General features: G+C 42.2%; 1 protein-coding gene across 1 annotated transcript in view; it reads left to right on the forward strand.

The window, feature by feature from the left end:
- LOC105902974 (protein kinase C-binding protein NELL1) overlaps positions 1-21562 on the forward strand; it is a 130535-nt gene that overhangs the window by 90455 nt on the left and 18518 nt on the right. The window contains exons 14-15 of the mRNA XM_031569435.2: positions 1192-1314; positions 17995-18090. Coding sequence (XP_031425295.1) covers positions 1192-1314; positions 17995-18090 — 219 coding nt within the window. The remainder of the gene's footprint in view (positions 1-1191; positions 1315-17994; positions 18091-21562) is intronic.

Consider the following 21562-nt stretch of genomic DNA (forward strand, 5'->3'; position numbering starts at 1 on the left):
TCTCCCTCCCTCTCTCTCCCTTTCTCTCTCTCCCTCCTTCTCTCTCTGAGAGGAGAAGCCTCCAGCCATGAAATGAGTGTCTGGGGGGTGGGGGTGGGGGTAGGGGGGGGGGGAGGTACCGTGTCTAATTTGAGCCCAACAGATGAACATGGCTGGAGCCCTGACTTTGGTTTTAATAAAGCAGATGGTCTCCTGTGGGCTCACCTTTAGAGAACTTGCCGTGTTGCCTTATCTACACTAATTAAGCTGTGATGAGCTGGAGAGAGATTATACAAACAAAATCAACAACGTAGCAATGGTGGGAAGACAAAAGGCCTTATTGAGGAGGTATCCATGCTCAAGCGTGCAATGATTATTTTATGGTTTAGGAAATGTGACTGAAACTTTAATGACACTGATTTCCATGATTAGTCATCTGTAACACTTACAGGGACTCACATGAGTTTGTCAGTTAATTAAACTGGCTGAGGGGGTATGTCTTTATGTGGGAGACCTCAGGTAAAGAAGGGCAGAGAGACAGTGCAGATAGACTTCATGGCGTCATATTCGTCAGGTGAAGTGTTCCAGTGCCATGCTGATTTGAGAGCATAGTGGTATGGATAGGTGAGGAGGGGAGTCTGCTCCTCACATTTCCAGGATAGATGCAGGTTGTCTTTCCAACTGATCAGCAGCACATCTGGTTCCATCTGGCCCAGCCCTCTGCACACCTCTGATTAGTTGTATCAGCCGGATGAGACGCCCACTGTCTCCCTCAGCGGATTGGATCGCTCAGCCCTGGTGTACACTCTCCGATTTGCTAGGGTGCCCTGACAGCTTTTTCAGAGAACAAAGGCTGAAATAGGAGGGTCTTTTCAGTGTTGGTAAACAGTGGAACTGATCGTGTTTTATCACTGACAGCCACCAGTGTCTATTATTTCTGTGGAGAGGAGAGAAGCTGACTGCGGTGTTCCAGCTCAGTTGGGATGTTGGGTACACAAACCACTTGGGAAAGATGACTCACCAGAGCCAAAACAGTGCATTATATCCCACTCAAAAATAGTTTCCCTCTGTCTCACTTCTCCCCCCTTTTCCCTACCTGTCACTCATGCTGTCTCTCACAGGTCCAGAAACACATCGCTCTTGCGTGCGCTGACCTCTTTTCTTTCTTCTGTCTGTCTATCTCTCTTTTTTCCTCTCCCCTGTCTTCCTCAGAGCATGATGAGTGTGCCAGTGAACAGAGCTCCTGCGATGACAATGCCATCTGTACCAACACCATCAGGGGCCACCTGTGCACCTGCAAACCAGGTTATGTGGGCAACGGCACCATCTGCAGAGGTAAGGTCTCACCCCCCCGGCCCCTACAAGTCACTCTCTCTTTCCCGGGGCCTCTCTGGCCAAACACTCAAGCCTTCCGTTTCCTCTTCACTGCCTCACATCCTGCTTCTCTTATCCAGCACTTATTGGTATAGAGATGATGAGAAGGCAGCGATAGTGACCTATTCTCTCTCACTCACTGTGAAATCTGTGTGAAATCTGCACTTTTTATCTGTGATTTGTATAGTATATTATTGTGTAACTGCTTTGTAGTACATTACTGTAAATCACAAATGCATTGTGGGAAATTGTTAATCACGCTAACTGCATGTAAGGCTGTGCGCTTATCGGTTGTTTTCTTTGTTTTGCTTGCCATCAGAATGCTAACGAGCTGCAGACCTTACACATCGGGTGTACAAATCGTCTCATACTTTAATTACTTACTGTTTTTGTCTCGCAACATGCTACCTTATCATCAAACCACGGATATAAACTTGCACCGCTACAAGGGAACAATGTGCGTTCCTGAATGGCTTTGCGATTGTCATCGCAGGCAGTTTTCATGCCAGGAACATCCACCAATAAGCATAGGCAACACATATTTTAGTGCCTGTGGCCATCTGTTATGTGGTTCCTAATTGCTTTTTCATATGAATGGTGCCGGAAGTTAGCACTCATGGGACAATATTTTTAGAAACGTCGCCAGGCAATATCATACTTCTTGGGCTGGAGTAGCTAGCATAGCATCGGCTATAATTAATCTTGTGGATCTTCCTCACGCTCACTAGGTCTATGTTATACCTACATGGACAAAATCAATATAGCCACAACATGAGATATACCATGATGTGCTGAAGTAAAGTGTGATGGCTGTGATTATTTTTTAAGTTTACCAGTAAATGTGTGAGCTGTCTAGCTGAATAGTTATGATGGCCAACCAAAGCAGTTCTGCACAATGGATGGGTTCGAGATTTGTTTAAGGTGTTTGTTGAATAGTAAAAACACATAAGTAAGTAAAAAAAGTAAGTTGTGTTGGAAACCAAAAACTGGCTTTGATACGCTCCACCCTATAACTGCAGTTTCTCTGAGGTGAGTGCACTGAGAAGCAACCACTTGGAGGTCTAATGCTTGGAAGTGTAATTGTTTTCAGCCTTCATTGGTACATATTGGTATAATATATTAAACAGTATATCACTCTAAAACAACATTACAATAATTTTCTGGCCAATAGCAGCTGCTGTTTGTTTTTTATAGTAGGCAAATCAAGTAAACAACTAAACTGTGTTCAATAGCTGCCAGTAACTTACTGTAGTATTCACAGGAAATGTTTGAAAAAGAAGTGTTCTCTTATTCTTTCTTTTTTCTTTCCTTCTTTCTTTCTTTCTTTCTTTCTTTCTTTGTCTGTCTCTTTCTCTATCTCTCTTTCTCGCTGTGTGTACTGTAGAGTCAATTCTCTAACACCTTGCCTTTGCTGAAAGACTCTTACCACCCAGCCAAAAGGAACAAGCGAGGTGTTTTACGCAGCAGAAAGCCAATCCCCTCTGGCCGCTGCCACTATTAGTGGAGGGGAAGCAGCATTTCCTGCAGAGCCACCGTAGCGTAGATGGGTTTGGCAAAGTGGAATAGCTCCATTGGGAAATAGGCCAAGAGCATATAGCATACATGAGGTCAGTCAATAGCACTCCATGAGCTCTACTTTGGTAGCAGGCATGTTTCAGCAATGGCCAACAATGCCTTGAGGGGGTGGTCTTTTAGTGCCAGGCCTTCACTGTTGGGGTTTCAGGTTACCACCGCAAAGCTCTGATGACAAAGGTCTTATGACACAAAGCAAAGAGTTTTATTCATTGTCAGGAAAAGTGTTGCAGCCTCCGGGCATAACAAAGTTTTTAGTACTGAAACAAATAGGGTGAATCCAAATGTTGAGAACATCCCGATTGCACCTGCCAGTACAGCTAGCCATTACCACCCTTAAAGTAACACTATGGAGTTTCTGAAGCCGCCAGATAGGGGGCTACTTTCTGCTGGACTGTTCAGTAACTTATTTGCTTTCTTGCTTTGTCTTTTGTTGCACTTGCTTGATGCTTGACTGTGTTAGGAAAGTTGTTGCTAGTTTGTCATAAAAAAAGTAAGCAAATTTCAACAGGTTTCGCTAAGTTTAGCCGCTAGCAAGACATCTCGTTAGCGATGTTAGCAAGCTTGTTATAACACGCTTGGACATTGATGCTAGTAATAGGTGCTCTCTTTGTAATTGTATTGTGAGAGCTATGTTGGCTAGCTTGCCAAGAACTTTCCTAACACAGTCAAACATCAAGCAAGTGCAACACAAGACAAAGCAAGACAGCACATAACTTACTGAATAGTCCAGCAGAAAGTAGCCCCCTACCTGGCGGCTCCAGAAACTCCATAGTGTTACTTTAACATACAGTCATGGCTCAAAGTTCTCTGGCACTGTGCTGCAGGGCTGGGGCGGTTTTAGGCAGATAATTATATGTCTATGGAAAATATTCTTCACATTTAGAAATTATTAGATTTGATGCTCTTCTCTTTGTAAAACGGGTCACGGTATGCGCCACAGCCGTCATCCATTTGCCTTGTAGCCTACCGCTTGCTAGGCTATGTTTTTAGCATCTTATACCACCAAGTATCTCTAATATCTTTTTTGTGTTTTGTTTGAGCGAGTATACTTTGTATGTAACACGCACAAGATGAAATTTTTATCAGTTGTGGTAATAAACATTATTTATTAATTACTTTATTGGAGGAATGTTCCTTGCTTCAAGCCCTGTACAGTGCAATAAGAACACATGGCCTGTAGAACCCAACAGTGAAGGCCTGTTGAGACTCATTAAGTGAACTAATATGCTCACAGACTGGTTTATGTAAGGTTAAGCTAGGCTGAGCACTGTGGGTGATTTCTTTGTGCAGGGGTGGCCTCCGGCTTAATAAGTATGTTTGGGGAGAGGGGCACATCCGATCGTAGACTCGTGAATTACGTAGCTCAGTGAGTCCGTACAGCTGTTCATTCACAAACTAATAGCCAAAGCAAACAGTGTCCTCACGGAAGTCAGGAATTCAGTGCTGTGTCTTGCGCTGCTTCACACTGAGCGCTAATGTAAACAGATCAGTCTTTAATTAGATCTGGAGGACAAGGACCACTCTGTAATCCATACCATTAATTCTCTGGAGAACCACAGACCATGGAAGTGTTTGTGTGTGTGTGTGTGTGTGTGTGTGTGTGTGTGTGTGTGTGTGTGTGTGTGTGTGTGTGTGTGTGTGTGTGTGTGTGTGTGTGTGTGTGTGTGTGTGTGTGTGTGTGTGTGTGTGTGTGTGTGTACGTTTGTATTTTCACCCCAGCTCCCTCACGCACACGCACACGCACACACACACACACACACACACACACACACACACACACCCACACACACACACTCCCTGTTCTGTAGTCGCGTCTGCAGCTGCCTCTCTGGCCTTCTGTAATAGAGATATGCACTAAAATTTGTAGCAGGTGGAAGCCAGGTCTTCGGAGAGATCAATGCAATTTGCAAAGTGCCTTTCAGACAATCTCTACTTTGGATCGTTTCCAGTGCAGAAAACACAAGGCATACAGCTGCAAAGAGGCGACACTTACCTTTCCTGCCACACTCACATGTCCCACTCTTTATACCACAGTAACTACTTAAATGAGACGAGAAAAGGCACATTGTTAATTCATTTCTACACTAACTGGTTGAGACACAGAATTAAGTTCCACAGATGACAGGCAAGGCAGTGCTCTTTGCAGCTACTCTCTTCACAGTCAGATTGTGTGATGCATTCATTCATTATGTAGTGTGTGTATGATTGGATGCATTTAGGTTTAGACATATTTCACTGAGATCGAGACCTCATGTGACAGCCAGTCAAAGAAAGAAGGTCGTTTCCAGTTGCCAAGCTTCTTTAATTCTTCTGTTCCCTGTGAATTCATGTACAGAACACGCAGACAGTCTGCATCGTATTGAGTTTTCTTTATGCAGCGTCTTAATTCAGGCTCTCCAAGTCCTCACATATAAGAATGGTAGTTTCTGGAAGAGTAATAGAGACGGATGTAAACAGGGATATGGTCATGCTGGATGATCAGGCCTGGTTCTGCTCAACCCCTCTGAGATCTCATTAGGTCATGGACCACTGCGCCAAATACTGACCAATTGATCTAAGAGTCACACCAAAGCTGTTTCTGAGGCATTGCTCTGCTGGTAGAAATACAGACGAGCATGTTGAGTTAGGGGAAAGGGTGCGTGTGTGCGTGTGTGCGTGTGTGTGTGTGTGTGTGTGTGTGCGCGTGTGTGTGCGTGTGTGTGTGTCTGTGCGCGCTCCTGTAAGCAAATACACTTGTAATGAATGCAGGTGGGGGACTGGTTAAACCTGCTTGCCACTTGTATTCCAACACCTTGTGCTCTCTGGGAGTAAAGCCCCCAGTCCAATATAATATATCAGCAAGAGCTGCATGCTCTCTGTTTTTCCATCTCTTCACATCATGGGTAATTATCTGAACTGTATGCCATGAGTCCAAGGGAGCCATTTCCAGGAAAAGGGCTGGCACCGTGTGTGTGTGTGTGTGTGTGTGTGTGTGTGTGTGTGTGTGTGTGTGTGTGTGTGTGTGTGTGTGTGACGTGTGTGTGTGTGACGTGTGTGTGTGTGTGTGTGTGTGTGTGTGTTTGCACTTGAAGGGCAATGTGTTGTGAGTGTGGCTGTGTCTGTCTGGAAGTGTGTGTATGTGTGTGAAGGGCAATGTGGTCCTCTCTCTCTCTGCTCTGTTGTAGCCATTTGCTTTTGTGATCTCTAGGGACTGAGGCGCGGAGTTCCTCAATAAATAGGGCAGATGCTCTAGTCTACATTTCTCCTTCCACTGCCCTGCTTTACCTCTGCCTTGCTTTGGAATTATTTTTAGTATTTCTAAAGATTCTTGAGCAACTAAACGATTGCAGATAACCCCTCAAATCTTGTTTTCGTCTAATTTGAGCAGGCACAATTTGATGACACTGTCATCAGTTGCATTGTTTCATGGTATTGTCTGCACTGAGCATCTGAACTGACAAACTTAGTTTCTAAAATTTAGCAATATCTTCTACAATTGTGGTGTTGTTGGTCAAACATTACCTGCCAAAATAAGTAGGTCAGACTGAGACTGAATTTTCAGATAAGCGAAGCCAGTTGACACAGAATTAGAGAAATATACAGCACATACCAGTAACTGGGAATGCTGGTTTAAAAATGTTAAAACATCAGTTGATAATTGCTGTTTTATAATACAGTTGTAAACCATTACTGACCATTTATTTTGAGGTGAGAACATACAGTAAAAGATGGTCAGAACAGGAAGAATCAGTTTGTCAAAATGACCTGCCACAACCCATTTCAACATTTTCAGTATAGGCTGACATCATTTACACTTGGTTTACTAGGCTTTCGACTCATATCCTGACATTACTTGCTCGTTTTTTTAACTATAAATTCCTCTTTTGTTTGTTGGCCAATTTGCTGATATTTCATTGCTATTCACTGTGGCCACACAGATGTGGAGCATTGTGGGCAGATCACGAGACAGACCCCTCAAGAGACACACGAGAAGTGATGGTAGCCAGCACCGCCCACCCCCCACCCCCCCGTCTCCACACAGAGCATAATGAGCCCACTAGTGCTCGGTAAATCCTTGGTGTAGTGCAGAACAAGCCAGCTAATCTCATTAATCGTCCTTTTCTGCTGGCTGGTGTACGTAACAAAGGGGTTATATAAAAAATTGAGGGATTTCAGGGGGGGGCTAAAGAGCGGCTTTATTGAAGGATGGGGCTTCTGTCTCATTTGACTGTTAGAACTAATATTGCTGGCCTCTTGGATGAGAGGGTAATGGCACTGTTACACTCAGGCTAATAATGTAATGGTGCTGATGTGAGCCTGAGAGAAGGGGGGTAACGTGTGTGTCTGTACACGCGTGTGTGTCTGTTCGTATGTGTGTGTGTGTGTGTGTGTGTGTGTGTGTGTGTGTGTGTGTCTGTTCATATGTGTGTGTGTCTGTGTGTGTGTGTGTGTGTGTGTGTGTGTGTGTGTGTGTCTGTGTGTGTGTGTGTGTGTGTGTGTGTGTGTGTGTGTGTGTGTGTGTGTGTGTGTGTGTGTGTGTGTCTGTGTGTGTTTGTGTGTGTGTGGAGATGTGCTTTGCTTGCCTGCTAATGTTCGACACTAATACTTCCCTGTCCACTGTTTTTCTGCAGTGCTGTTTTGTTTTCTTCTGGGAGGGCTTGTGGAGGAAATCCATACCAGGGGCAATGTTTTTTTCATAACGTATTGCCCGCAATTGTGTTAACATTACAAGATGAGAGATGCTGATTAATTGAAAATGTAAAACTTGTTTTCGTATGCTGTACCAATTATCAAACTAATTATCTCCATCTTAAGGCTGCAGTCATATTTGCAGATGCTGAATCCTTGCAAAAAGAAACCCTGGACATTAAATTTGACTGTTTCCCAAACTAGCATTTGCCTCTCACTAAGAGAAACATCTCTTCATAGATAACAGACATTTCTTTGTGGATGCCTCCCTTTATCTTTATTCCGCCTGTGAATAAATTTGCATTGATATATGAATAACTCATTTAATCTTTCCCCCTGTGATGACAAGTCCCACCCTGACCAAAACAATGCACTCGGAGAAAGAAAAAAAAAAGAACCTTCTAGTCCCAGTAGGACAGCTTGGGCACAGATTAATTTGGATGTCATGCCGCTGAAATATTTATCTTGCTGAATCAGAGATATGGCAAGTCCTTCAGCTCAGAGCAGATAGATCAGCTGTTTTGATCTGTGCCCACTGATGGGTTCTGGAATGCCTCCTGCAAGTAGGCCACATGCAGTTGCAGATAAGAGGGGACCACCGTGGGAGACCAGTTAAAATGACATGGCCTTTTTTCAATTTCTCTGTCTGGACATGTGAGGCAGTTTTCACATGAAGCAGGCTGGTTTTTTTTATATGGTGGTGGAGGAATGTCTTGTTTCTCTTGCTTTGAGCAGAAGTAGACGAGGACAAGTTTAAGACAAGCTGATGGAATTCCATTTGAAGGTGCATTGGAAATCTAAAAAAATAAACTAAATTCCTGACACTATACTGTAAAAGCACGATAGCATCTTAGTGTTCCATTTAGGGAAACATATCAATTAACCTTGCGTCACAAAACATTCAGTGTTAATTCACTGTCGTCCCAATTTTAGAAATCTCAGACAGTGACCATCTTTGTATCTCTTTCTCAGTTGTCAAGTTATATTCACACTAGTTTAGCCCGTGTCTCTTGTCTCATTTGCTCATCTCCTTTCTGCAGTTTCTCTTTTGTAAACCTTGCTCCATTTAGACTTGATAGGGCATCCTAGCAACAAACTGCAATAATGTTTTCAGTTATATTGGTATTGCATTAAGGTGCATGTAGTTGCTTAGATACACTTGTATCCATTCCAGTTGTAGTTGTATGTGTGTACTGTGCAACAGCAATCAATTTGAGCTCTGAGGTCAAGCGGATCTTTTTTTGCTAATCACTGAATATACAAAAACCCTGTCCAATTATTGTGGAATCAATTTCTGAATTAAATGCAATTAAATTATTTCTCTTGGTACCATCTCCCCAATGCAATCAGGAAATATTCAGACTTGGGCAACTCTACTCTGAAATGTAATCATAGCAAAGTGCAATGAGCAATGTTTCATTCCATCTTGGATTTTTGAAGGGGTTGTTAGCTGTTTTGCTTTCGTCATCTAGTATGATTTGATCAGCCCGTCTACCATTGTGGAGCTCTCACTCTATGTAGACTTGGCAGAAGAATGCACAAGGACCAGCCAGTGCTCTAGAGGTAGAACAAGCCGCCTGCCCTTGAAAATTAAACTGAAATAGTGTTTACACAGAAAACCAGCGGGTCTGATTTCAAAGAGGCCATACATGACTGTGGTAAATCCAGAAATATGTCCAACTCTCTGTGTGAGAGGATATTCTTTACTTTCTCACTAGTAATGTGTTTAAACTCAGTAGCAATTGCTCTGCGTGTAAAAATGTAAGGATGTTGAAGAGGTGCTCACTCAAGCACTTCATTTATGTGCACACTTAGAATAATTAAGTGAATACATTATAACATGCCATATTTGAAACGGGCCATATACAAAGTAGAACTCGTATCAGCCTTGTCCAATGCTTGCCTAGAAAGTAGGCTGTAATTATTAATGCAGGGAAAGTTGAAGGTTGAAGTCTACAGTCAGAGGCTAATTTAGTGAGCAGAATACCATGGTCTTCCTCCACACCTTTGTCAACCACTCCATTCACACCAGCCACATTGTCGTAGCAAAGGGCTAATTATTGTCCATGTGGTTGTAAAAACTAGTAACCAGTTATTTTACAGTTTTGAGTCTTGTCTTTCCTACTTGGCCCTCCTACAAACATATTTTTGTCTTATGTTCTTCAGTAGTCTTATAGTCTTCTCAGACCCACATGTCCAACTTGTGACAGTTTAAGAACTTTGGTCAAACGTCTAAAGGTACAAAAAAGCTGCATCTTTCCTGAATTCTGCCAGTCGCGTCCTGTTTAGTTCCATGGCACCACACCGACTCACTCTGACTAATTCATCCTGCCCTGAGCTCTCTAGCCGTGCATCAGTCCATCAACTTACATCATGGTGCATTAGGCCAGATTAGACCAACAGAGACAACTCATTCAGACTGAGAGACTGATGGAGGGTACTGGGCTATTATTGTAGAGAATAAAATTGAGGTATTAAAGGGCTTAGCGAGAGAACAACACAGCATGTCTGATAAGTATAGTGCTTTCCAACCATTCTTTCATTACAGAACAGTGGCGACTCTAATGAAAATGATAGGAAAGCTCCTAGATATGGAGTAAACATATGGAATAAGAAGATTGACAGGAGTCAGACAAGCTTATTTGTTTTGTGTATTTCAGAATGCATGGGCTTATACAACAACAGACTGCAAAATAAAATGTTATAAGGTATTGTATATGAGGTGTGCAGAGCTAACTTGATATTGTCATTATTGGCAAGATCCTAGCAGGACAGCAACATTTTTAAATGCTGAAAACATAACAAAATGTGTATGTTGCCATTTATTTGTGGTTAATCCAGTGGTGGTTAGAGTTTTTGGCTGTGAATCATAGAGTTGCAGGACAGGATTTTTGCAGTTGTCCCTTGTTAACGCCAAAGTATATATATTAGACTACCAACTGAATAATATGGGATGCAGAGCAGAACTATACCTAAATAATGTCCCAGACGTGGGCTTACTATAATGCTCTAAGGTTCCAGTGGCTTGGATAAATGTAGTAATCAACTTTGATGATGTGATTGATATGTGTTAATGCAGTTGTTCATTTTTAATATTATTCAATCAATTAGTCCTGGGTTATTTATTAGTTACCAACTAACTAATCAATTTACTTATAGTACTTAATGGACCCTTGAAAGGGCTAAATCTGACTGGCTATTGGCTAGCGAGCTGAACATGGATTGAGGCTCTGTAGTTCAAAAATCAAGCATTCAACAACTCCAGCAATTAACAAACACTGTGCATAGGCGTGTATTACGTCAAAACGGTTATTTCTTCACATTCTGTTGCTCTTTTAAGTTCATTTTGAAACGTTTTAACTAAAATTCTTACATATAGCACCTTCAAAATACTACCTGTTGTAATTGTACTAGCATCTGGTTCAGTTACCACTGACATGTTTTTAATGGTACTATGAGTACTAATTAGATGCATGTGTAATTCAGGGATTAAAAACAAACAAAGAGCAACAAACAAACAACATTAAAAAACATAGAGCAAAGATTCATTCTTACAGTGTAATCTGAAATGCACAAAGTGTGTGGCATCTTGAGACTCACTGATGCAAGCTAATTAGTATTCTCTACAAATGCTTCCCAACAGTAAACCTAATCTTATCTCTCAAGTACAATCTGTCCCAGACAATAGTGTTGTCAGCACACAGATTCCAGATGCTCTTGGTGTGTCGGAATAATTCATAGAGTGCTGCCTATGGTACACTGCCCTCAGTTATGAAAGCCCCTCACACACGACTGCCAAGGGCATCTCAACATGACACCTTTATGACTGCAATGAGATGGCCCTTTCATGCTATATGACATGCAAACGCATTCAGTGCTAAATGATGTGTCGCATATCAACTAATGTGTTCCATCATCTGCACTCCTCAGAGAAATTGGTAGATAATTCTGATAGCTCTGGTGGCAAAGGCCTTTGTCTATATTCAAAAGGTACTGCATTCATTTCGGCCTAGGTGGATTTGCAGTTATCTGTGGAAGGTGGAGCAGTTTATTGTGTTCATTAAGGGTCGCTCCCCACGCAGTGTGACATTACACTGTCTTGGTCAGGCACTGGTAAATGGCATTCTGCAGTCATAGCAGATTGACCTGAAAGTGGGGTGACGCAATGTGTGAGAAGGACTCTCGAACAGATAAACATTCCAAGGTCAAGGAAGCAGAAGTTTCCAGAGGGTGAGAAGTTGACAGCATCTAAGCTAATACTTTCTGTATGAAACTTTCTTGCATGGCATTTGTTTTCCATTCCAAAGTCTTCATTGTACAGCACCTTAAAGAAATTCTGTAAATGTCGGAAAGGGAAATGAACCTTTCTGCTGTTTGAAAATAGTAAGGGATTGTAGATGGACTGCATTGATATAGTGCTTTTCTACTCATAGAGCACTCAAAGCACTTTACAGGTTATTGCCTCAGACATCTACCTATTCACACACACACTGATGGTGGAGGCTACTATCTAAGGTGCCAACCTGCACATCGGGAGCGGTTGGGGGTTCAGTGTCTTGCTTAAGAACACTTCGACACTTGGTGAGGAGAAGTCAGTATCGAACTAGCAACCTTCCAACCAAATAGTTACATTTCAAGAAAATGATCTATCTACTCCTCCACTGCATTGTGTTTGAACTTGGTTAACGACACTGATTTTTGTCACATTTATAATGTTGTGTATTGATGATGAATTTAATCACCTATGGTTTAATTTTCATCATAAAATTCACACTAGAATGGCAGTGGTTGTAAGTGTCCCTGCCATGGCGACAATATCCGAGTACTTTGTGATGAGTAAAGATAATTATTCTTGTTATGTTATTCCTCATGTTACAGATTAATTGCAGTGTTGTAGTGTTTGCAACGACCTGCTTAAACGTTACTATATTGTAATGGAACAATATACTATATTGTGTGTTCAATGGCCCTGCATGTTTCTGGAGTGATAACCGTGAAATTAAATGATATATGATGTGTTAGAGAAGGACAAGCTATTATTGTTATTTTCTATACTGGTTCAGATTGTACCGTGCAGTATGCATCCAGCATACGGTGACAGGTGTACTGTTGAGCGAAGGTGATGAGAGAGTCTTCCACAACTTTCACACGCTCAGCTGGGAGTGATAATGTAAAGTGATTGAATGTCTAACCTTGTGCTTACTGCTGCAAACAGTTTGTGTCACCTGCATCTGAAGGCATTTGTGCTATGACAATCTTGTCAAAATCACACAGTGCCTCGCTTTGCAATTAAAGGCTGTAAACAATGCAGTGTAACACAAAGCATAGTGTTACGAAAGTTGTTAACGTGAAATTGCTCGGTTAGCAGGATTTGCAGGGTTGAACGCCAGACCATACATTTGCATAAGTAGTGAAGCGAATGTTTTCAACACAGTAGTGCTTGTTGTTGAAGCAGAGTTTATCTGACAGTCACCCATCCATCTTCCATATGCCACCGCTGTATGTGGCCACAGTCATCTGAGAAGTTATTAAGATGCTAAACGCAATGTTTGCATATCTTGCTAAACTCTGCAAGCTTCAGCTACTGTAGCAGTTCAAGCTTTCCTCTGGTTCACAGGCAAAATTATTATCAGAAATGTTTGACTTCTTGTTAATACAGCTAAACCATACAGAGATGTTATGCTCCTGATTACGAAGCCCATGTGACTCATAGACATGTTCTTTTCCTCAACTCATTTTTTTTTTTAGATGCAGCATTGATCACAGTGTACAGGTAGACAGCTTACATATTTGCCCACAGCAGATTTAAATCCTCTGGCAGTGTTTAAGTAAGCGGTGTTTAAGAAGAAGTCAGTTGCCACCAGGGGAATTTAGACACTGGAGTTAACAGAAAGAGCTTGATGGCCATTATCTAAGTGACAACCTGATTAAAATCCATTAGGTTTGATGACTGTATTTATGCTAATTCAGTCATTACCACTATATAATCTACATTAACATCATTGGCATTACATTATTTATTTTTTGTTTTTACAGCAAGCCCATTGAGATCCTCTGCTTTGTGTCCTAATTAGATTTGTTTCTTCAATTAGAAGTTTGATCTCCCTCTGAGAGAATGGTTCTATGTTGATCCATCATATTGTGAAATAAATGGCCGTATCAGGCATGAATAATTCAGATTAATTCCAGAATTGCGTCTATTCGACGCTGCCTTTTTTCATCCTCTGAATTAATTCATTTTTATTTGGACTGCCTCTCGGTCGTCATGTTTCCTAATGTGGGGAATAGGCCCATGGATGTTCAACAGCTCATGAAGATTGCTATTAGTTGTACTCATGTGATTCTTAACCCAGATTTGGAAGATTAATTTGGGATCTTCTGCTGGCGTCATGTAACTCAGTGTTGGGGTTCAGAGAAGCATTAGCTCTTCTCTCACACGAAGGTCACCTGAGCTTCCACTGAGCTCCTCCGTCTCATTGAAGGATCTATCAGTGCGAGTGCAGGTCCCCAAAGTGCCCCACTGACAAGTCCCCACCCTCTCCTTCCCGACTCCTTTCTTTCATCTCGCCGAGGCTGCCACTGCTGCAGCTTTTGCCTCTGCCTCCACCTCTGCTGCTCCTCTTCCCCTCCATCATATCTCACAGGGTTGATGTGACGTGACAGATAAGGAGGGGAGAGTCTGTGCATCATCTGGGGACAGCACTGTGCACTTACATGCTGACCTCTGGCCCAGAGAGAGCATATGGGGCAGGTAAAGCCCTCCCATTGGGCGGCTCAGGCAGGCTCTAGTCCTTTTCCTCACTGTCTCATCTCCCATCAGACTCATGCCAGTAGCCTAGCCCAGCTTTGTGCTAATGGCTATAGTATGATAATTATACAAGTAGATAGATTGAGTCAATATAATTGTAATTCATTTTAGATTGTGCAGTTAATTAGCGGGAGAGGCAATCAGGGTCTTCATTAGGACTTGATAGAAGTTTTCTAAAGAGAGGGCCCAGTCAAATAAATGGCTTTAATGGCTCTTGGCATAGTGGTGTACATTTGTTTATTTGTTAATTTTTTTCACTGTACTCTAATAAATTATGTGAGTGGAGCACATTCCATTAAACACATCATCATGTATTGCTCTGGTAGTTCTGGCTGTTGGTCTCATTATACTGTTATGTACATCCTTAAAGTCTATCTTTCCATTTAGCCTCTTTTTCTTACAGTTACCTTTATACCTTACAGTTGTATATCACCTATGTTAACATACCTATACTGACTGGCAGAACTTGAATAACAATGATGATAATCTTTAAGAGATTAGTCTTCAGTAAAACCCTGCAGTAATTTCTCTGGATAGACCTTTCAGTCTTCTTATTTATAAACTGCAATAAACAGTTACATGTAACAGATGTATGTAATTAAATTACAAAATAAATGTAATTGTAATCTGTTACAGTTATGTGGAATATCACATTAATTCTGTTCCTTTGCATCTAGGCAGGCTCCATTAATTTGGCAGTATGCGCTTAAATTGTGAGTGTTGTTTTTGATTGGTTCCCTTGTTTAAATTTGCACCTCTCATCTGCCAATCAAAAAGTAACCGAAAGTAATCAAATGTAATTAGTTACACTACTTAAGTAGTTAGATTACTAATTACATTTTTAACAGGGTAACAAGTAATCTGTAACCTATTACATTTCAAAAGTAATCTTCCCAACCCTGGCAATAAAATACAATTAAACATCTTTGCAATGCACAATAGCACATCATTTTAAAGACTTCGAATTTTGTGTGGATTTATCAGGAATACGCTGTGTTTCAAAATGTGTGTTTATTTTAGAAAACAGACATGTCGTTGATCAAGTGATTGCAGTTGAAGGATAATGTTTGTTTTGACACAAGCTTTCGTCAAGGTAATATGTGGTCCTTGTCAGTCTCCAACTTGCCTTGTAAAATTTCTACCCATTGAACAGATAAGTGATCTGACATTTATTACAGGGCAGACAATAAATGTTCAGATGCTACCTGGCAACTCCGCAGTCTTTAACCTTGCCTTGTCTTTTTGAGGTGACATTGAACTTTTACACACTTTTACTTGGGGATACCAACTAAATTATGTTGATGTTAGCAATCAACAAACAATCATAATGGATTTGTGTGATTATTATTTGATGGATAAAAAATGATATGGACTTCTTGACAAACTTTATGCATATACAAACTGACAATGTTACAACTGCACAAAAAGATAGGTGATTTGACATTTTATTTCAGGGCACCTTCACTTCTAAAATACTGTGGAAATCTATTAATATACTGTAATGCTTTAGCATAAATGAAATGGCTGCTCAATTTGATATCTGTACAGCAGCAAAACCACTGTCTAGACTGCATTATGAATTTTCCAGCTTGAAGTGTTTCCGATGTGACCGGTTGCTTCCGCGTACATCTTAATTTAACTTATAAGCCTGCTTAGAATAATCAGTCTGCTTAGAATGATCAGTCTAAGACCATCATATGGCCCCATATGGGTTCACTCTTATACCACCATAATTCAATTTCTGTAGGTTTCAGCTAGGCAAAAGTCATTGCACAGCCATTGCAGAGTGAATAAATAAATGGATGTGCTGTAACCTGATTTAATTGAATAAGGAAGGAACATGTAATTGGATTCGGCAGCAATCAGGTTAGTGCTTACCTTGAGACTAGGAACCTGAAGACCAAAGCCCAGGTCAGAAATCTAGAGACATAAATAATTATAAAACTTATAATCAGTAGCTGTACAATAACTATATCTTTTACCCCAGTGATGAAATATGATATTTTCTCATTGGCTGGCTGGTATCCGATATTTCTGTATATACCTAGTAGATCTGGTAAAAAAAAAAATCAATCACCATTCTATATCAGTATTCTGGACACTACACATGGTAATCATAACAATCAAAGTAAATAATGGTTGATTTTTGTATTAAACCTGATGTTTACTTTGTGTACATTTAGGCTTAAACATGTGCCATAACAGTAGGCATTAGTAGAATAAAGCCTTCGAAGTGTCCCGATATGTAGGCTTAAGCATGTGTCGTAACATTGGGCATTTGTAGTATAAAGCCTTCGAAGTGTCCCGATATGTAGGCTTAATCATGTGTCGTAACATTGGGCATTTGTAGTATAAAGCCTTTGAAGTGTCCTGATATGTAGGCTTAATCATGTGTAGTAACATTGGGCATTTGTAGTATAAAGCCTTCGAAGTGTCCTGATATGTAGGCTTAATCATGCTCACAGATTTATCAGTGGCAGAGTGGGCTGCTGCTACTTTTCTTTTTTGTGATCATCCCACAGCTCATTCAGAATGCATAAAAAGTCTACTGAGCCTTGGTCTGCCCTTTATTTTGGGTTTAAAACAAATAAGAATCGACTTACATTCCCTGCTTCATTTCTTAGGTGGCAAATGCAAGTTATCTGTCCCCCGGGATGATTGGAAGATACATATTATTTGACTGGTGTTACAGCCTGGACTTACAGCATAGGGACTCAATAAACTTCAAAATATTCAGCTACTCAATTTTCATCAGTCTCCCTCTTTTTCAGTTGGGATCCTACTCTCTCCACTAACATCACCACCATCTCTCCCTCTCTCACACCTGACTCTATCTCTGTTCCCCTCATCCACCTCACGACTATGACATTTTCAACATGCACTGTGTGAGTCTCAGTGTGTGTGTGCATTCTGGTTTCCAATCCATCTTCCCTGATGGGCAAAATAAATGTTCAGATGCTGCCTGGCAACTCCACAATATTTAACAGGCAGCAGCACATGCGTTCCCCATAGAGATAGGAGCAGCGTGGCACATAGCAATCACGGCATTCAACATGTGTCAGGGGACGCACGCACAAAGGCAGTTCATTCACCCATTGCTTCCAAAAGGCAACAGATTTTGCCCAAAAGTAAGGGTTCTCCAGAAATGAGAAGTGAATTACATGCAATTTGTGAAATTACTTTGTAATGTCACCCCTTCAGGGACAGCAGATAGGCCATAATAAATGGACAGCAGATAGGCCATGATAAATGGACATGAAATCGATCAGAGCGTATTACTTTTTTATATCAAAGAGAGACACTGTCCTCGGTCTGTCCTCACTGGCAGTGCACTAGAGGTTGTGTGAGTGCTCGCTTTTTTCTCGCTTCCCTTTGAAATTGCTTTATCTCCAAGTGCTGCTCAAAAGCATTTGCATGCAGACAGTATGTGGGAGGGTTGGCTCTATGCATATAAAGATACATAAGTGTTGTCTTTGCCTTTTATAGGGAAAAGAAGTGTGAGCACAGTATAGCACACAGTTGCAGTTTTTTTTTTTTTTTTTAACTGTGGTGTGTGTGTGTGTGTGTGTGTGTGTGTTTCTCCATCTCAGCTTTTTGTGAAGAGGGTTGCCGCAGCGGAGGAACCTGTGTGGCTCCCAACACCTGCGTCTGTCCCTCCGGCTTCACGGGACGTCTCTGTGAGACAGGTAGGCTGCAGCACATTGTCACACACACATCTGCACCTCATTAAACACAGCCCGCAGTCCACAACGCCTATCTCTCCACGAAGCATCTGATAAAGCGTGTTAGTCCTGGAGCTTTTTTTTGTCTCCATTAAACATGGCCTCCATTTCCTGAAGTTGCTCCAGCTCCCACCGTTGTTGAATGCATCGCTGGGGCTGTTAGCAGTGATTTTTGTGAACGCCTGATCGAAGTGATGCCGTCATCAAAAAAGTAGCTGCCCGGCAGGGTGGGCTCTGGCATACAAGGGAGACAACACATATCTTTCAACACTGCTGGAGTGTAGCAAAAGAACCCCTGCAATGAGTTGGTGGGCTCTGTATTTATCTAGTTCCATTGGATGTTCGAATTTCTGTTTCTTTATAGATGATGACTGGAGATTTGAAAGCATATCAGCCTAAAATAAATTCTGCTTATTCCACACACTGCTGTTTGACCACAGGGTCAGTTAGCTTGGCAAAATATTGCAGTCAACATAGTATTCTGACTTAACGGCCTCATTGAAGAAAATGCAAAGCCTGCTTGTGTTGCGTGTGTCTGACTGCTGCGTTGCGGAACTGCTGTGGCTCGGTTGCGTGTGGGTCTTCACACCGGCAACGTTTTTGCTGCGGCGCCGCTATTGCTGCTTTCTGCATCAAGTTTGCCTTTGATAATGGCGGTCAACACACAATCAGTTTGGTATCATGACGAGTGGTCCAAAAAGTGAAGACCTGGAAGTTGTCCAGTTGTAACCTGAAAGCAGTCACATTCAGAGTGAGAGCGAGAGAGAGAGAGAGAGAGAGAGAGAGAGAGAGAGAGCAACTACTGCCCTTCACCTAATGTTCTGTTAACCTAATGTAACCTAACCTATGTAATTATAGCCTACATTGGGTTAATATTTAGTACACATGTAGCCTCTACTTTCCCCTTTCATTACATGCAGTTGCTAAAATGGTTACAAAATATAATATTTACATTTCTGTCATGTCTGTGACATATAACCCAGACATGGAAGCTGCAGTGTAAGGTGTCAGTTATGTAATGTTGCTGGTATGTTGTCAATATGACTATCAAAACCGAACCGCTTACCTCACACTTGAAAAATAAGTTCCACGTCGAAACTCTTGTTATGCGGCTGCAGCGTGGCTCGAGCCACACCTGAGATGTGTGACTCTTGCATGCAGTGTGCATTCTCTCACGTGTTAACATGGGTGCTACAATGATAATCAACAGGTAACACAGCCACCACACACAGCGCAGGCAGTGTGAATCGGGCCTTCTACTAATTACACCAGTTATTTTAATTCTTAAGTCTAATATGTAAATCCCACAAAGTAGCTTATTAAATTATATTATAAAGTATTCCAATTTGAAACTTCAAGAGCTTTGATCAGAATTTAGTTTCTGGATTACTGGCAGGCGGCACAGAAATGCTGGTGGTTTGCGCTTGATACGCGCCTAGAATTGAATTGATTAAAGACATCTCCATCAGAATATGTATTACTGAAGCACGGTGTGTCATTCCAGGAATAAATAAGTGATGTAGGGGATGACTCGACCAGGGATTACTCTCTGTTTGCCAACTTTCCACTACCTCACTGATCGAACAGCAAGCACTCCAGCAGAGGAAGGTATTACAAATAAGCCCACGAATCACCAGGAAGACAGTCAACAATTCAGGCTGACACATACAACTTGAAATTGTTGTCCCATTAGTCCCTACCACCGGTCCATCTTGCTGTTGATATCTTCCTTACCCTGTTTGCTCTGCTTTTCCCATTCAGAACAGAGGCTTCGTCATTTTAACAAAGATCAAATAGTTAGCACTAGCTACATAAAGCTGTAGTTGATTTGTATATTAATGCTATCTCTTTATCTCACTCACTCACTCTCTCACACACAGTCTCTCACTCTCTCTCTCTCTTTGTCTCTCTCTGTCACTCTCTCTCTATATCTCTCTCTCCCCCTATCTCTCTCTTTCTCTCTCTCCCTCTCTCTCTCTGCCTTGGATGCAACCCAACCATTTGCCCAACCGTCTATTTTCTCTGCTGCTTTTTATAGCCAGACACACCGACACTGCTAAGCTGTAGAGGCAGAGCAGCAGCCGAGGGCTGGGGGTGTGGTGGAGGGCTGTGCCTTCCTCCCCCTTCTCACCCTCACCGCCCACAATGTTGCCCAGACCCACCCCAGAATTGCACACCATAGGGGCAACAGCATGTCCCTCAGAACTCTACCCTTGAAAGATAAATGCAATATATATACGTGTGAGATCTTCCATTTTGGAGACCACCGCACATCTGCCCAAGTCCCTTCCCAAGCCCAGTCCAGCTCTTCGATGCACCCCTTTATGATCCCATAATAGTTTCAGACCAGAATCTCTCTAAGGTGGCTCTGACATTTGTTAGGAAATAATTAGCCCTGATTCATTCACTATATCAGAAGGTCAGACTGTATGGACAGAGAAATAGGTTCGATGTGAGGTGATTCAGTTACCCTGTACGTATGTGCTACTGAATACAGGCTTTGAGGCACCAGATGTTTATGATGGAATTACGAGTCTGCCTTTCCACCGTGCAAATGCATATGGCTTTATATCACAAAAGGGTCTAGCTGGGCAAAACTATTCCTTTCACACCAAAAGCAGGTGGAGCCTGTGGTGCTTACCTAATGCAGGGTATTTTCAGCCGAATTAGGTAATTCTGTAGAAACCCTCCTCTTCAGAACACATGCACACTGATTGTGTGTCTGTGCACGCGTTTGTGTGTCTGTGTGTGTGTGTGTGTGAGTGTGTGTGTGTGTGTGTGTGTGTGTGTGTGTGTGTGTGTGTGTGTGTGTGTGTGTGTGTGTGTGTGTGTGTGTGAGCGTCTCAGGAATCATGGGATTTTCAATTGCACCACCAATCCTGATTCCGCCTCCTGTCAATTATAAGGGTCTGCGGTGTGTAATTTGTAGATTTCTCTGTAACGATGAAAACCGCCCTGGTTCCTCTCCGCCTGTGCCTCTCTGCAGCATGCGGACTCAGAACCTGATTACTTTCTGCTCTGGGAGGTGGAACAGTGGTAGGGGGCGGGGGGTGGAGGGGTGTACAGAGGAGGGGGGGAGGGAATTGAGATGGAGATTGGTGTGTTCTCTCTGAGCAGGTGCCTTGTACAGTGCCGGCGAGAACATTGTCTCCATAATGAGTTCTCTTTCCGCAGAGCTGGCGTCCTTAGCCTGCAGTGCTGTTCGGCAGACGTGTTGTCTTTTGCTGGCCGAGGCCCGTCTGAGTGAGGAGCTCGACGCAGCCTTCCATCTGTCTTGCTCGTCTCTTATGTGGAATGAAACAGATCCATTTCCTGCCGCTCCTCAGCATGGCCCTCAGGGATGCGGCGATGCACTCCTGTTGTTTCACGCAACCGCTGAGGAGCCTCATTGCCTCTCTTGGCTACGCCTCACATAAGCAGAGGTTAAACACATTTG

The sequence above is a fragment of the Clupea harengus genome, chromosome 6 (assembly GCF_900700415.2).
Source record: "Clupea harengus chromosome 6, Ch_v2.0.2, whole genome shotgun sequence".
NCBI lineage: Eukaryota > Metazoa > Chordata > Actinopteri > Clupeiformes > Clupeidae > Clupea > Clupea harengus.